At 41.1% G+C, this 17,513-nt stretch overlaps 1 protein-coding gene across 3 annotated transcripts in view; it reads right to left on the bottom strand.

Moving 5' to 3' along the window:
- cacna1ha (calcium channel, voltage-dependent, T type, alpha 1H subunit a) overlaps window positions 1-17,513 on the bottom strand; it is a 107,897-nt gene that overhangs the window by 33,596 nt on the left and 56,788 nt on the right. For all 3 annotated transcript variants that reach the window (XM_059558310.1, XM_059558329.1, XM_059558320.1), the window contains exons 6-9: window positions 11,612-11,771; window positions 10,050-10,362; window positions 3,418-3,510; window positions 1,683-2,472 (exon numbers count right to left, since the gene is read on the bottom strand). In XM_059558310.1, coding sequence (XP_059414293.1) covers window positions 1,683-2,472; window positions 3,418-3,510; window positions 10,050-10,362; window positions 11,612-11,771 — 1,356 coding nt within the window. The remainder of the gene's footprint in view (window positions 1-1,682; window positions 2,473-3,417; window positions 3,511-10,049; window positions 10,363-11,611; window positions 11,772-17,513) is intronic.

Below are 17,513 nucleotides of genomic sequence, written 5' to 3'. Positions count from 1 at the left end.
ATCGGTCTAATCAGAGGATGTCTGTGGCTGTACTCTCATACTAATGTGTTTCCTGAAGACATAATCATACACAGTGGCCCTCTTTAGCCTGTGGTAATGAGCTGAAGTGGAGGTGACTCAAGCTGCAATCAAAAATTACTGTTGGCAGAGGCAGTGAGTTTGAAGTAAACATGCAGTATATATTCCTGTTGATGGAAACCCACAAATAGTCATTCTGTAACAGACTGATATAGAAATGAAAACTGGCTTGAGCATGAAAGAAATGCCTTGGTTATCTGAGGCTGAACAAACAACATAACGCAAAACCAAATGCACTAAATTCTACTCTTTCATTCCAAACATATACAGTACTGGGACCCTGTGGTACATTTGATCACTGTAATGCCTTAAAGTGTTACACATTTAAAGGGATAATAGAACAAATTAATTTTCTGTTTTATAATCTATAATAATCTTCCACAACTTCTGAAGCTTTTATGTGAGAAACAACTTCATGTGAGGAACAGGCCGTGTTTTAAAGGGATAATTCACTCAAAAATGAAAATTCTGTCATCATTTATTCATCATCATGACATTCTAAACCTTAATGACTTTTGTTCTTTTGCAGAACACAAAAGGAGATTATAAATTATACTTGAAACTAAATGGTTAACATTTTTATTGTATGGAATGTATTGTATATAAAACATATATAATTTTATGTTCCACAGAAGTCATAAAATCTTAGAGCATGAGGTTGCGTAATTGATGAAAAGTTTCTGAGTAAACCATTCTTTATAGTCATATTATCTACATGTCACAATTGGTTACAAAATGCACAAGAGCCAGTTGCTGCCTCCAACCAAGTTTTTCAAATTTTTGAAGCGTATTTCTGAGTAAATAAAGAATGACAAAAAAAAAATAAAAAAATTATAATGAGTAAAACAGCTCACATAATGAATGCCACTAATTGACATATAACTTCTGACTTTTGGGGTAAAAAAAGAAAACTGTTAACTCATTTTTGTTCCATGTCCAGCATCTTGCCTCATATTCTGTGCCCAAAAACCCATCCGTTATACAATACATAAAAAAAATACATAAATAAAAAAACCTTGAATGTGCATTTTGATTTCTCTGGCATTAAGATCCTCAGTCTAGTGCATAACACTTTGAGAGAATATTTCCATTCAAGTTTAAATAGTTGTATAGATATCCAGCAAGTGACATTTGGCATCACTGATGCCCTAAGACCACATAATTGATTGTATGCAAAGGTGAATTAACTAATAATAAAAAAAAGTTCTATGGGTTAAGAATGAGGCTTTTTATATTTGGGTTTCTGGTTACTGCTAGAAACTAGAATTCCCAGAAGATAAGATCATTGGAAACCAACTGATATTTTCCCTCCAATCACAGTGTAAGCTTACTGCCTATCCGTCTGACCAGAGAAATCAAACGCTGGCATAAGATTTCAAAGTGCTTGCTAGCCACAGTCAGTAGTGGAGTGCTGGCAGTCGCCTCACTCCTTTAAAGATTGTTAATGACTTTAACATTTGAAGTACTGATTTTCTGTCACATTGGTAAAGGGCTTGCCTAACAATCACTTCTCAGAACGCCTTTCATTATCCTGAAACAGGCTATGTGAAGTGACTACAACTAGATCTGATATGAAGTGGAAACCATGGCTATGAAAAACTCACTATGTTCTCCCATGAGCTGGTGCAGCTTCTCAAAGGGATCAGTTGCATCACATCCCATATTTGCATCTGACCCTCTACTTCCTTTTCCTGCAGAACTGCTGCCTGTATAGCTGCAAATGAAGGAGGGCAAGATAGTCGGATAATTCATCCCGCCGTTTAGTCGCCCGAGCGCTGGCACACCCACCGCGGTGCTTGTTTGCCCTTGCGGGGCCTCCTGAAAGTCACCTTGATAAATGCTGTGCACTGACTGAGTCCTGGAAGAAAGATTGTGCATGCCGGTTGGCTGTGAAGACACGGTCAGTTGCGACCCCGTTGCGATGGACCTCATTTCCAGAGCCTCACCGGGCCCTGTAGCGGTCACAGGACTGGGACTGCCATTGCTGAGATGACAGTGCTGCCGTTGGTGCTGTTGGATGAGGCTGTGGATGGAGCGAAGCCAGTGACCGCCACCTCTGTGCCTGCTGTGACCATTGACCCCCCCACCGCCACCTCCTCCTCCTCCTCCTCCCCCACTCAGCCCGCTGTTGGGGTTCACCTTCTTTCTGCGCTTGCTCTGCCAGCCGCTGTAAATGCGGGACGTGCGACGCTTCACCTTGCGGTACAGGTGGCTGATGTACCTGAGCATCTCCTCGTAGCAGCTCCCTGGCTCAGAGTAGCTGGCGAGGGTGCTGTCGTTGGAGAGGTAACGTGCTCGCTGCTCCTGCATCAGCTGGTTCTCACGCTGCTTTGTTTCTGAGAACTGGGTTGCTATTACAACCAGGCACAGGTTGATCATGAAGAAGGAACCCACCTGGGACACACAGAAGCCACTTTAGTTTATCATCATGAGCTAAAGTAAGAAGTCTTTAAAGAATCTCTTCAATGCCTGTTTTACACCGTACATGTAATTGCCGCATACTGTATACACTAACGTTATATTCTGAAATATTGTTACAATTTTAAATTTAGATTTGAAAATAGTTTTAAATGTAATATAGCCTAATTTAAAAATATGATGACAAAGCTGAATTTTAAGCATTTTGAGCATACTCCAGTCTTCAATCTCACACCATCCTTTCCTTAAGAAATCATTCTAACATGCTAATGTAGAAACATTTCTCATTATTATCAATGTCAAAAATAGTTGTGATGCTTAACATTTTTTTATTTTTTCATGATTCTTTGATGAATATAAGATTCAAAAGAACAGTATTAATTTAATCTTTTGCACCATTATAAATGTCTGTTTTAATCCATCCTTGCTGAATTTTAATTAAAACAAATTTTAATCTTACCTACCCTAAACATTTAATGGTAGTGTATATTTAGGTATATTTTGCTCAATTCAGCAATCAAGCTGTAATTTAAAAGGCATTCTCAATTCTGAATTTTAAATAATATGGCACAATGACAAACAGATCTATTTGTAATTTCACATATATATAAATATAAATATTTCACCTATATATATATATTAACAGAGCAGGGCTGAGGAACATTTTATTCCCTAGAATGCCATATCTGTCTCAATTGTAATCTGATAATTACCATTTCCTGTAATTACAATTTAAATTTCTGAGCGATTTCGTTTCAAACCCATAAACTGAATCAAAGAGTGAATTATGTCTAACCCTGATATTAAGTTCACAGACATGACTCTGCATGTTGCAATTGCCAGCTGCTGCTCTACTCTACTCATGTATGTGGTGTGAAACAGGCTAAAAACATTAAATACTTTCAATTAGCGTATACTTACTATAATAAGCAATATAAAATATATAAAATTGTAAAAGGAGTGGGCATCCATAACGTAATACATGATGTCCACCCATCCTTCCAAAGTAATAACCTGCAAAAACAGAAGAGAAATAGAGATCAAATGAAGATAAAATGCTGCGAGACAGAAGATCCAAATGATCATTATCTTGATCTTGGCCAAGAAGAATAGCAGTCTCAGGTGCCTGGCTCACATTTCTAACTGTGCAGATGGCTGGTGGCTCAAACACTGAGTTTTGAGAGTTCGTCTGGGGAATGAAAAGCCTTGCAAGTTTAGCATATTGTTTTTCTGCAGGTTTTTGAATAATAAATGATAAATGAGTTAAACACATTCAAATGTAGAGCACTGCTAATGCACCTTGACCTGAGGTAAAGTTTCAATCAGTTACATGAGTTTAGACACTCAGATCAAAGGCGTCTCTAATTTGTATCTTGAACACAAAGAGTTAGACACTAAAGCACTTGTAATTGCACTGCTTCTTCCCATCATCTACAGATTTATTTTGAAATGTTTTTAGGAGATAAATACTCTCCAGTGAACACAAAGTACTAATGACATATATAGTCTTACAGTTCATGGCACAGAGTGATGCCAGAGGTCTGATTGTTAGTTTGATCGCAGTAGTAGTAGTATTGCAGGGTTAAGTCTGTTAGCATTGAGTAATTTGTTTTGGAAGCTCTGCGCCTGCAGCACTGCATTTCATTCTAATCCAGCTGTATCATTTAGCATTAGACCTCATGTTTGAACCCCAGTTCTTTCTATGCTGTCTACTAGATTCATTATCTGCTTGTAGAAAATAAACATTTTGGTATTTAAAGAGATAATTTTCTGTTGTTCAGATAAAAACAAAAACATGAGTCTTCTTTTTTTAGATTTCCGCAGTGCATCCACACAGTTGGCTTTAAAACAGCCGATTCAAAACGTATCCACATTTACATTTTGCAAATGCAACTACTGCTAGACACACATTTTTACATAATTTATTATGGATTTAGCCTACTTTACAGCCATACCAAGCATAATTTCAAAATATTGCTTAAGAGTCCAGTTGGGTTTAGTTTTTAATGGATGTCAGACTAACAAAAACTTGTGAGTTGGATTGTTTTCAGCTGGTTACAGCAGTAATATTCTTGAATATTTCCTTATGTGGGTGTTTCTTCAGCTACTGGCACTTTTGGCCAAGTGGAATTTTAGAAAATAAACTCTCTCACTAGTTTAACTTGTCCACTTAAAAGTCCAACAAACCTGCATCACTGGAGAATTCTGTAACTTTTGTCATGTTTTCTGACAGTCATGAACATGCCCATCACAGCGCTGTTTCCACCACACCTCAAATAATGCATTACAGTATACTTTATAGCATTCTATGATGGAAAATTGAATGAAAATTCAATTTTAACACTTTGAGAATGGCCAGCCACACAATTGACCCTTCAAAAGACCTGCCCCCAAATTTTGCCATTTTGTAAGAAATTCAAACAATAAATACCATTTTGTGGCTCTTTATTTATGTGTCATGACAGATCGCTGTAGCGCCTCAGTTCAAGCGGCACATGAACCGATCATCTCTTTCTTTTTACTAGTTATATCGCAAAATTAAATTTAATTCAGTTCAATTCAAGTTTATTTGTATAGCGCTTTTTACGATACAAATCATTGCAAAGCAACTTAACAAAAAATTAAGTTTCTACAATATTTAGCCGTAGCTTTTTAGTGGTGACTATCAGTTTATGTGCATATGACAGGAATTTTCAGAAAAATTAATACAAGACATAGTCAACCAGACGATAAACACTATTAACAGCAATTATTATATGATGCAATCACACTTATAGCAATATTTGTTAGTTCTGAAATAAACATGAATGAACATCAGAAGGTATCTTGTTTCAACCACAGAAAAAGACGTCAATTCGTTTCTAAAGTTTAAGTCCACCACATTAATCTACTGTCACAGGGTGGAAGGAACACACGACAAGGAGACAAGTGGATTTATTCACAAACGTGCTGTAAAGGTGAGAAGTGGGCGTGCTGAGTGTTCTAGTGCTCTTCGTGCGAGTCTCCCGGTGCTGGGTGCTTGTCTGTGCAGTCTTCGCGGGTGCTGATTGGTCACACACTGGTGTCTGCAGAGAAACACAGGTTAGGTCTCAGCCGAATTGGAGGTATCAGTCTCCCCGTTGTTGTGGCCGGCGGCAAACGAGCTTCAGGTGTGGCCGATCAGCTCGTGATGAGGCTCTGCAGGTGCAAGGTGTTAATTTCCAGGGCAACGCTGATCTGTCCTCGGGACGCTCGTCACCCCCCAACCCCCCCCCCCCCTTTGGCGTTGACCTGGTCCTGGTGGAGAGATGCGACAGTAACAAGGGGGAAATTGGGGGTGGTAGGGGAGAGACCCCTGACAGACCTGAGAAAGCTGACCAGATCCGGGATAGTCCGTCGGCATTGCCGTTGGTGGTGCCAGCGCGGTGGTGAACTGTGAAGTGGAAATCCTGGAGCGCCAGGAACCACCGGGTCACCCGGGCGTTGGTTTCTTTGGCTCTGGACATCCATTGTAGGGCCGCATGGTCGGTGAACAGTGTGAATTTCCTTCCTAACAGGTAGTAGCAAAGCCCCAGGATAGCCCACTTCTCGGCGAGCGCTTCCCTTTCCACGGCCTCGTAGTTCTTCTCGGCCGCCGTCAGCTTCCTGCTAATGAACAAAACAGGATGTTCCTCACTAACCTGGAGCTGGGACAGGACGGCTCCCAATCCTGATTCTGAGGCATCTGTTTGCAATAGGAAGGGGCAGCTGAAATCCGGGGCGCGGAGGACCGGTTCGGAGGTCAGCACCTGTTTTATTCCGTCTAAACGCCTCGTCTGCCTCGTGGCTCCATATCACTCGCTCGGGCTGCCCCTTCCTAGTCAGGTCTGTCAGAGGGGCGGCTATGGAAGAGAAGTTGAATCTCTTGCTCAATAGCGTGCCGGCGAGCCTCTGGGATTCGGTAGGGCCGCTGCCTAACGATGACTCCTGGTGGTGTCTTGATGTCATGTTGGAGGACACTGGTCCACCCGGGGAGGTCGGAGAACACATCGGAGAACTGACCGACCAGGTGCTGCAACTCCGCTTTCTGTCCGGCCGACAGATCAGGGTTCATGTCCACGGTCACTGGTTCCACAGGGGCGAAGGCAGCGGCTTGGTCTCGGGTTCCTACCCATCGCTTGAGCAGGTTAATATGATACAACTGTGTGGGGTTTCGTTTTCCAGGTTGGCGTACCCGATACGTCACCGGTCCCACCTTTTCTATGACCGTGTAGGGCCCTTGCCAGGTGGCCAGAAACTTACACGCCGCTGTGGGTACAAGCACCATCACCCGATCCCCCGTCTGGAACTCTCTCGGCTGGGCCGGCCGGTCATAATGTCGTTGTTGAGCCCGTTGTGCTTTGGTCATGTGGTCCCGGACTAATGGCATTATGCGATCGATCCTCTGCCGCATTACGGTGACATGTTCGACGACGGAACGTTGGGGAGAAGGCTGCTGTTTCTCTCAAGCTTCCTTGGCGACATCCAGTAGCCCCCTTGGCTGTCGGCCGAACAGTAACTCAAATGGGGTGAAGCCGGTGGACGCCTGGGGGACTTCTCGGACTCCGAAAAGGACGTACGGTAGCATTACATCCCAGTCGCGCTTGTCTTCTGCTGCCACCCGTCCCAGCATTTGCTTGAGGGTCTTATTAAAGCGCTCGGTCAGTCCATCCGTCTGGGGGTGGTACACTGATGTCCTTAGTTGCTTCACCCGGAGCAACCGGCAGAGGTCGGCCATTAGCCGGGAAATGAAAGGGGTCCCCTGATCAGTCAGTATCTCTGCTGGGATGCCGACTCGGCTGAAGAACAGGAACAGCTCGTGCGCGATGTTCTTGGCCGTGGCCTTTCGAAAGGGTACGGCTTCTGGATATCTGGTGGCATAGTCGACAATCACCAGGATGTGTTCGTGTCCCCGGGCTGACTTCGGCAACGGCCCCACCAGATCCATCCTGATGCACTCGAAGGGCACTCCTATGATCGGCAGCGGAATGAGCGGGGTGGGGGGAGGTGGCTTAGGTGAAGTCTTCTGGCACACGGGACAGGCTTGACAAAACTGCTTGACTTCGGCGTCCAACCCTGGCCAATGGAACCGGTCGCAAATGCGCTGCGCAGTGTTTGCTGCCCCCAGGTGTCCAGCCAGGGGGTGTGTGTGGGCCAGCTGCAGAACCACCTCCGTCTTCGACAGGGGCACCACCAGTAACCGTTTCTCCTTCCCCCTCCGCTGGGCAACCCAAAAGAGCAGGCTGTTCTCCACAATGAAGTGCGGGAGAGGATGGGGTTTTGGCTGGACATTTTGGCCTTCTAGCGTGCACACTTGGGCCCAGCAGTGTTTCAGTCTGTCGTCCTCACGCTGAGCTTAGCCAAACTTAGGGGTTGAAGGAGGCCCTCCGGCGCGCATTGTCCCTGGACCACCCTCCGGGGAAACGGCGGCACTCGCTCTCCCACTTCCCGGCTCCGGGCCGCCTCGGCCAGCTCAACCGCCTCCACCAGCTCCAGGGTCGTCCTCGGGTTCCTCATGGCGACCACCTGACGATGGACACGGGGCAGGGCACGCAGGAGATTGTCAATCACCATGCATTCCAGCACTTGGGCGGCCGTGGGGTCTCCCTCCATCAACCAGTGTTTCTTGCTTGACGTCGTCGTAGCGGTCTGCCAGGGCCGCGGGCATGCTGAAGACGGTCTGCTGCGCTTCTCCCGTGAGCAGGGGAGCGAGGCCTCGCGCCCAGTCATCGCGCTCCCACCCCTCCAGGGTTGCCGTGTTCTCGAACATTTGCAATAATTGAGTCAACGGAGATCACTTGTTGTCCCTGGTGTACTTCCACTTGCTATGCCCGCATTCTCCACCAACTGTCACGGGGTGGAAGGAACACACGACAAGGAGAGCTCAAAATAAATACCCCGGAGGTTGGATTTATTCACAAACATGCAGTAAAGGTGAATATTGGGCGTGCTGAGTGTTCTAGTGCTCTCCATGCGAGTCTCCCGGTGCTGGGTGCTCGTCTGTGCAGTCTTCGCGGGTGCTGATCGGTCACACGCTGGTGTCTGCAGAGAAAGGAGTAAACACAGGTTAGGTCTCAGCCGCAGTGAAGGTATCAGTCTCCCCATTGTTGTGCCGAGTACGGCTTATCTGGCTGGCGGCAAATGAGCTTCAGGTGTGGCCGATCAGCTCGTGATGAGGCTCTGCTGGTGCAAGGTGTTCATTTCCAGGGCAACGCTGATCTGTCCTCGGGACGCTCGTCACACTACTCTTTGGTCTTATTTGTTTGTCAGACAATGTGGCGCTATGATTGGTCAGGTCACCTGTCAATCAAACTCCAGATGAAGGGTCAATAAATTAATATTTTCAAACTCTTAACATAATTAAAAAAATTACCTGATCTAAAATGATTCATAAAAATATTCTGCACAGAAGTCAAACTGACCTTGATTTTAATTCATTTTCTTCAAACACACAATGTCTTATTTCATTTCAAACATGCTTCTCACCAAGTACATTAACTTCATCGGTGACAAAATGCTAATAATTTGTGTAGATGATGAAATAAATACATTTTCACAAAATATCATTAAACCCTACAATATTATTAACAACATAATTTTTACTCTTTGTTTTAAAATGTAAAAGGCTGTAAAATGGATTTTCTTTTTTAAGACTAAAAGTCTGGATCTGGGACAACTTGTAAAATAATCAAAAATAAATGATGGCATGGTATAAAGTTTATTTTTTAAAGTAACCACTATAGAACAAAAAGAAAAAAGATCTGGCCATAAAAGTGCCAAAAGAAACATTATTTTAGAATGACCTGCTCTCGGAGGTGTCATCTTATAAGTACAATCCAGATCCTATTAAGGTCTTATGTTGACACAGGTGAAAACCCTTCAGGCCCTCTTTTATAATTGCATATCCTGTAATGTCATTATAACCCAGCCAAAAGGGACATCATGTGACTGACCCACTTGTTACGATTGGACAAATGAGACTGACATTCATTTCCAACAGAATGGAGCACAGGTCTCATTGTATGTCCGTATGACGGGCCCAATGCACCCCTCCAACAAGGGCATGACTGCACATATTAAATATGCTTAAACAGGGTTTGTGCCACCAGTCCGTCTGTGGTGATTCAACTCTGCTGATGAGGATGGATTGAAAGTACAGACGAGTTAATATGTGACGGGAAGCTTTTTCTTTTCTGATTTAATTTCCACAGGCATGTGATATAAGATATCACATTACCATCGAAAAATCTCATCACTTTGCAGAGCTCCTCCTGAGCAAGGGGCAGAAATGACTAAAACAGACATTTGCTCACAGAAGATTCAATTATTTGGTATGGTTGAAGCGTGCTTAACAAGACTTTGTCCTTTCAAGATGAAAATCGAGTAATAAAAGGTTTTTAGCCTCATCTATCTTTGGAATAACTAGGGCCTTTGACTTTAGGGAAAAGTACAATGATGCTTACTAACGCATTTCCATTTCGACAGCGCTCAACAAAAAGACCATCGGCGACATGGAAATAATCTGGATTACAAACAACATTCAAAGAGGAACCTACCTGGAATATCGCAATCCAGGCATATCCAATATTATCGAAGTTCACTGCCCCTTTGTGAGGGTTGAGCTCCCCGGGCTTGCACACATTGTAATACTGGTTCCAGTTAACACAGCTGCTGTTGCCTGTCCCATCCAGGCCAGAGTAGGCATGTCCCGGTGGAGATGCATTTAAAGTGCACTCGACACCCTCCTTGAGGTGGGGCACCTGATTACAGCGCAACATGCCGTTCTCTTTATTGGCGGAGCAGATGAAGGGGTTGTCCTCACCTTCTTCATTCATGTAGTACGGACTCATGTGTGACAGATTATAAAGGCTGTGGAAACACATGGAAAACAATGTGGAATATATGGCATGTACTTATTAAATAAGACACACATTATATGCTCAGAGACCACACAGCATGTTCCTTATCTTTACATGAGTCATGTACATGAGAGGACCCCCATGACTGTGTGTCAAGGCCAGTAAGTGTCTTAAAATATCAGATAATTTGACCCTTTTTATGACAAGGCAAGGTTGGTGCAGGTTGTAAAATGTCAAGTGGTGCCACTCCCCTAAAAGTGGACATCTATACATTTTTATAAATGATATTGATGTAAACATTCACATGTACTCATGACGTGAAGAAAATTGCAGTTTATTACGGTTACACCACATGACATGTTTAGAGTCATTAATTTAAGATTAAAAATGGTACTAATGTTTTTCAAAACCAAAAAAAAAACTAGTTTTGTAATTGCACTAGCTTTAAACTAGTTTTTTTAAAAGATGTTTCCTTTTCTTTTTCATGGAAACTCTTACTCATAACTGATTCATCTGTCTAATTGGTTATAATCAGGTCAGAATGATGTTTCAGAGGGAAATTTCACAACTGGGGTAACTGGGGCATTAATTCAAAATAGAACATAAGGGTTAAACATTTTTATTAAATCAACAAATACCACAGAGAGCCACAGAGAGTTTGGGAATATCATATCACAAATGGTACTGCTAAGTGACACAAAAAATGAAATCAACTGTATGTATGTAAAGGCTGATCCAGGTCAATATGATATACTAATATAATTTTAAACTCAAAAAAATAACTTTCATGAAAACACTTCAGAATGGGGCATTTCACTGGCTCATATTTCTAAATAAGACCTGACAGGTGAAAATGCTGTTGCTCTAGAATCAAAACACATGCATTCTGAGAGCAGTAATTTGTCCCATTACGTCAAAATATATGACTTATAATTCAACTCATTTTGACGACTGCAGTCTGCACTCATCAAAGCCTCTCAAGGCTTTTTTTAAATTTAATATGCTTTTACCCATATACCTTTGTTGGAGGTGTGAGTACCTTCAGTGCTCAGGGACCGATGCTCAGCACTGATTTTATGCCAGGGTGCAATGTTCAGTTTACAAGACTGTCAGCGGCTGAAATGCCATTGCTTCTGGCAACAGTTGGCTGCCACTTTGGATCATATCGACAGCGCTGACATGCTCCCAGCGGAGAGAGGGTAAAGGAGGAGAAGAGGGGAAGAAAGCTGCCGGTTAGATAAGAGCAGGACTGTACTTACGCTTTCACGTTATCTGGCATGAAACACCGATTCCTAAGAAGACCAGCCCACAGCTGCACCCCAACTATGCCGAATATAAAGAAGACAAAAAAGCACAGCAGGAGGACGTTGCCTAACATAGGCAGAGTATCAAGAAGCAGAGTCACCAGTATCCTCATACCTGAAATACAGAAACACAGACGCAACACCGTTTTAGTTGTTGTGTGCTTACTCCATACTGCTTTTAGGGTTTGCATAACATGCTTAATTTTTTTAAGTACCAGTATAAACAGCTGACAGACAAGTATACAGATTAACGAGTCAATATTTTAAGGTTATCATACTCGACTGATAACTGCTGACCAATAACAGTGTTGTATTTATATTAAAATCTACCAATCGCCAAGTTGAACTGTGAATTACTTGAAACTACATAAAAAAAAACATGTTAGACCAACAGAATTCTCCAGATTAGTCAAACATAAAAAAATTATTAAAAAAAAACGATATTTCAGATACTTTTGCTACCAAAACCATAGATCAGTTTATTTAGTTCCTAACTGAAAATTTATTGAACAAAAAATCTGTAGTTGCCTTGATGTTGATGTTGTTCTCTGAATGTGTCATTTTACATTTAGTGAATGAACAAATTAAAACATAAACTAATTTTACTTAAGGCACATTTTACAACAATAGTTGAGAAAACCCCCAAATCTGAATGCATCATGTCGCATCGACTCTTGTTGTCTTAACAAATATTCCTTTTAACAGTGTATATGGTGAAATGGCAAATCTTAGGTTACACTGTAGAACGACACCTTTAACTTAAATCGGTCCCACTTGTCATAATGCTTGACAGAGCACAGAAATCGCATATTTTAAATGGACTGCTGATGGATCACAGGGACTCACTGGGTCAGACTTTAATGGAAATATAAGACTTTAACCACTGAACAAATGTCCATTCCCATTATCCCTCACTGCAGGTTTCCACTACCACTGATAAAAGCTAACCACCACTCAGAACACCATAGCAACCATACAGCAAGACCCTAGCAACCACACAGCAATGTGCTAACAATCACTCTATCAACCACATAACAAGGCCCTGGCAACACCCTACAGTAGCACTGTGGAAGTGAGAGAAACCCTCACATTTTGAGTGGATACAGAATTCTTGTGTACAACTGAAAACTAAAATAATAGCAAAAGCTTAAGGAGTGTATTTCACATGCTAATATAAACTCACATCAGAACTTTCAGGCAGCTAAAAATGATACTATTCTAAAGAATACAAAAACGCCTTTTAAAGTTATCATATTAATGTATGTGATTCAATGATTTAGTCTAATGCTGTTATTTTTTAACAGCTAACACATTAAATTTGACTAAAACTGCTTTATACTTTTCCGTGGTATTGCTAAAACAACTGTTTGCACTCTTTTATGTTAGAATATATTTATATTGATATAAAAATTATTATGAATGGGTATAATTTGGTCTCACGTGTACAGTACATTGTCAATGTGAAATGTCAAAAAAAAAAAATATTCCTGGCGGTAGAAGTGAAATGTCATTTGGACAAAAATTAACGAGAAGACCATACGAGGGATCCCTAAACCGGTATTGTTTACAAAAGCAAAAGTGATATAAAACACATTTGCTGAAGAGAACAGGACATTTTAGTGTGCTTCTAAAAGTCTATGAGCTCTTTTATTAAGTGTCATGACTCATGTTTCACAGGACTTTTATCTGAATTCAACACAATGCAAGTATAACGCTGTACCAGGTGGGCTAACGAGCAAGTTTACTACATCAATGTATCAGTTTACAAATTAAATTAAAAGTGTTTTGAGGTCACAATAGAGCATTGTTACAGGAAATAAGTCTTCATTCATTTTTCATCTGCCCTTGTAATCAAAATTTGTGTGAAAAGGAATACATGTTGTTGGTGTTTTATTGCAACGATTGTTTGTTTCAGCTGGAAACTTAACAGCTAGAAGCATGTTTTCCAATGTTGGTATTGGACAGCAGGAAATAATTTTTCAAAATTCTCTGAAGCATGTGACAGGATGTGGGGAGTCCATAAAGTTATTTTATTATTTAAAGATATACATGTTTTGATTTTAGTTTGAAGAAAATAGAATCTGCTATAAAATTCTGCTGTTCACTTTTGAGATTATGTGAAATGGATCACAAAAACATTTTAGTCAGTTGAGTCCTAGAAAACAAACAAAATAGAGCAAAAGAAAAGTCATGGATGCATATGTAAATCAGCTGCATGTGTCACTGTCACATGGCCCAGTGATCAAGACAGACCGGCGTGAACTGTGTTCAGTGACACACTAAAACTGTCAGAATGTATATGCCCGAGAGCATCAGCGTTCAGGATATCTCAAGCGGAATGAATGCCTGTTTTCCTACAGATACTCATACTTATTTCAGATGAATCAGTCCTGTCTCTCTACTTTCTTGAGATGACACAACAATGGTAAAAAACTGCACAAAGACACCCACTGAAAAAGCATAAAAACATCGGCAAACATCAACGTGAGAAGTGCCCCCAGAGAGGAGTGATGCATCCGGTGGATCCGAGTGACTAATGTGCTTGAGGTGGGTGTGTGGCTGATGTAATGAAAGTATATGATATGGAGAGAAGAGGCCTTAAATGGGCCTGTCTGAGTGTGGATATCCCCTCGATGGCCTGTAGCCCTCCCTCCAAAGACAGTGTGGAGCCACAGCATCGCTTGGACACTTTTAATGAGCCCCCTAGAGATACGTGTGGTCACACAGTGGAAGTGGATGAACACACTAACTCACTCTTGTGTAAACAGATAGATGAGAGATAGAGATTTTCTAGCTTGGTATTTGAATTACAGCTTCAGGTGTGAAATGACATGTCGGCAATAACAAAATAACATAGACACAGACATACAGTACACTCCAACTAACATCCACAATTCACTCCAGAGAATCGTAATATCATTCCATACTAAAAGCACTTCTGCTGGCGGCAACACTCCACCAAGACAAATACATCACGGTATCTCGTCCTCCATCTGGGCAACAGCAGAGTCATTAAAGCTGATGTGGTGGGGCAGAATTACTCATACTTTAAATTTCCAACGCACTCCAGGGATGTGTCTTACTCCATCTTGTGTAGTAAGTGCACTAACCAGGGATTCTGCTATTTCTATGGCTGTCGAAATTCAAGTGCACTAAAATGTTTGCTCTCCAAAATGTTACAAAACAAATGGGAAATTAACTGTGTACAGTACACTTCTATATACACTACCAACATCTACATTTAAAAATCTATGTACGTATACGGTGTATGTTTTCAAGAAATTAGTACTTTGATTCAGCAAAGATTCATTAAATTGAACAAAAGAGAAACATTATAAAGACATTTATAGTTTTACAAAACTTTTAAATATTAGGGAATGCTTTTCTTTTGAACTTTCTATTCAATGTAAATTTACTATGGCTTCCACAAAAATGTTAAGCAGAACAACAGTTTTCAACATTGATAATAATAAAGAGTGTTTCTTGAGCACAAAATCAGCATATTAGAATGATTTCTAAAGGATCATGTGACATTGAAGAGTGTAGTAACGTGCAGCACAGGAATAAATTACAGTTTAAAATATATTGCAGTAGAAAATATTTATGCTAAATTGTAATATTTTACAATATTACCGTTTACTGTATTGTTAATCAAATGCAGAAAGAAAAGAACAAACTTTCGAGCAGACCTTTGTTTGTGTAGAAGTCTGTTAACAGTAATGAGAGGGGACACTATGATAATGTTATATGGTCTTTGACTTATGGGACATGTTAGCTTGTTGTTTTTCTAACAGACAAGGATCTAGAGATCAAATATAACTGTCAGTCCACCATACAGAGGCTCATTACTGGAAGAAATATGCCTCTCTCAGTTTGTGGGGCATGTTCTTCTGGGTAATTTATGGACTAGTGTGTTCTGTAAGTTGTCTTTACTGCACACAGGCTCATCACGTGATTGGCTGAAATGATCTCTGCTTCACAAGTCATAGATCAGGCAGCTGTTTTCTCCTTTCATCACAGATGAAAGGACACATAATAACATCCCTGAGTGGCAGGCAGCATCCACAACTAAAGATCACCCTGCTGGAAACACCAGGTCTAACCAGCCTTTAGGTTGCTGAAGCTGATTTTTGTAACATGGTAGCTGGTTTGTTGCCGACAAGAAAATTTATAGCAGAGAAAAATATTTTCCTGGAAATGTACGATTTGAAATATGCAACATTTTAAGCCAATCGACTAAAGAGTTAATGCCATGTGACTAATCATAAGACTATTCAGTGGATCTCCAGGAACTTAGCTTACGTGACATAGTTGACTTAAAGGGGTCATCAACTGCCTTAGTTTTTTATTTTGTACTGTTCTCTGAGGTACACTTAGAATGCTATCAAAAACCGTCCAGTTTTTGAGCCCCCTCATCAGAACGCTTGAACAGGTGTGGCTCATTGTAGACTCAGAAGAAAACACCCACTGCTATGACTGGCTAATAGTCACACTTGTGTAGCGTGACATCGGATCCAATATAGTCCGTACATCATCATCTTTTAATCTGTCTTTGTGAAAATTGTGCTCTTGTCATTTACCTACTATGGGCCCTATCATACATCCGGCGCAATGCGGCACAAGTGATTTAGCTAATTTCAGCTCGATGCAGTTATCATTTTCCCGTCATGCGCTGCGTTGTTTAAATAGCATATGCATTTGTGCCTATTTGTGCGCCAATCGGTGTGTTCAGGAGCATTGTTTGGCACATTGCTATTTTGAGAAACTGAAAATAAACTGCACCATATACCAACTCAAACCTGGTCTAAATATGTTTCTAAATATTTTCAATATTTTTTTATTTGTTATTTAAAAGCGCATTAGTAATATGTGCCTAGGCAGGTGCACAATGCGCATACACTTTGTGTACACTTTACTTATAACACACACAGGGCACACAAACATTTTTAAGAATGAAAAATTACATTCCGCCATGTAAATAGTGAACCCACTATGGCACAAGTGGAACTGGCTTTTAAAGGGGACTGGAGGTGAGACTCTGATTGGTTTACTGAACATTATGCCCAAAAAACACCCATTTCTCATTAAGAGAATAGGGAAAACCTGTTTAGACCATGCGGCCGGGCACGCCGACCATTTTCCCGTCGTTAAACTAGCAAAAGTGTATTTGGACATGCCCTGAGTGCACTTGCGCCATGCGCTTTTAGTCCACATGCTTACTGTAGAATTAAAAAAGGGCTCTATGAGCGGTTGTGCGCAAATTGGTGGGTGGGACAAAACAGGCAGTGATTTAGAAGCAGGCGTAGATCTTCTCTCGTTTTGGAAAATTGGCTTCAGTATAAGCTGTTTTTAGACTACTGAGATCTGAAACTTACAGAAGGTTTTATAGTACAATGACCTCCTTTATATATATATATATAAAGATCAAGGGACTTTTGATTTCTCAGTTCATGAGCCCTTTAACCTGGTTGATAAATATGTTTAACCCTGCTATGTTGAAAACCCTACAGCACTTAAGTTTTTCCTGGTCATTGGCCATTTGGGGAAGTATGGCTTTGTTCCATTTTATGATAAAAGCATTTCAAAATAAAATTCCTGTTTAAACATTAAAGGACAATGGTGTGATAAACTGCTAATTTTTTAGATTAATGAGGCCTATGATCAATCCATTTCTAAAAAGAAATGCAAAACCTGTCCTAACTGAAAGAAAAAAAGCTGCCAGATTGAATCCAATATTTGGTGATAAAATAGCATAATGAGAATTTTATGAACTTTTCTGTATGCTGGTCATTTTTGACTGTGAATACCACAAATGTAACAAGGTGGAAAAACATTGGGAAGTTGTAATACCCTGTGT

This window comes from Carassius carassius, chromosome 1, assembly GCF_963082965.1.
Source record: "Carassius carassius chromosome 1, fCarCar2.1, whole genome shotgun sequence".
Classification (NCBI taxonomy): domain Eukaryota; kingdom Metazoa; phylum Chordata; class Actinopteri; order Cypriniformes; family Cyprinidae; genus Carassius; species Carassius carassius.
Note: the sequence above shows the minus strand (reverse complement) of the source record. Positions and strands in the feature narration are given on the sequence as shown.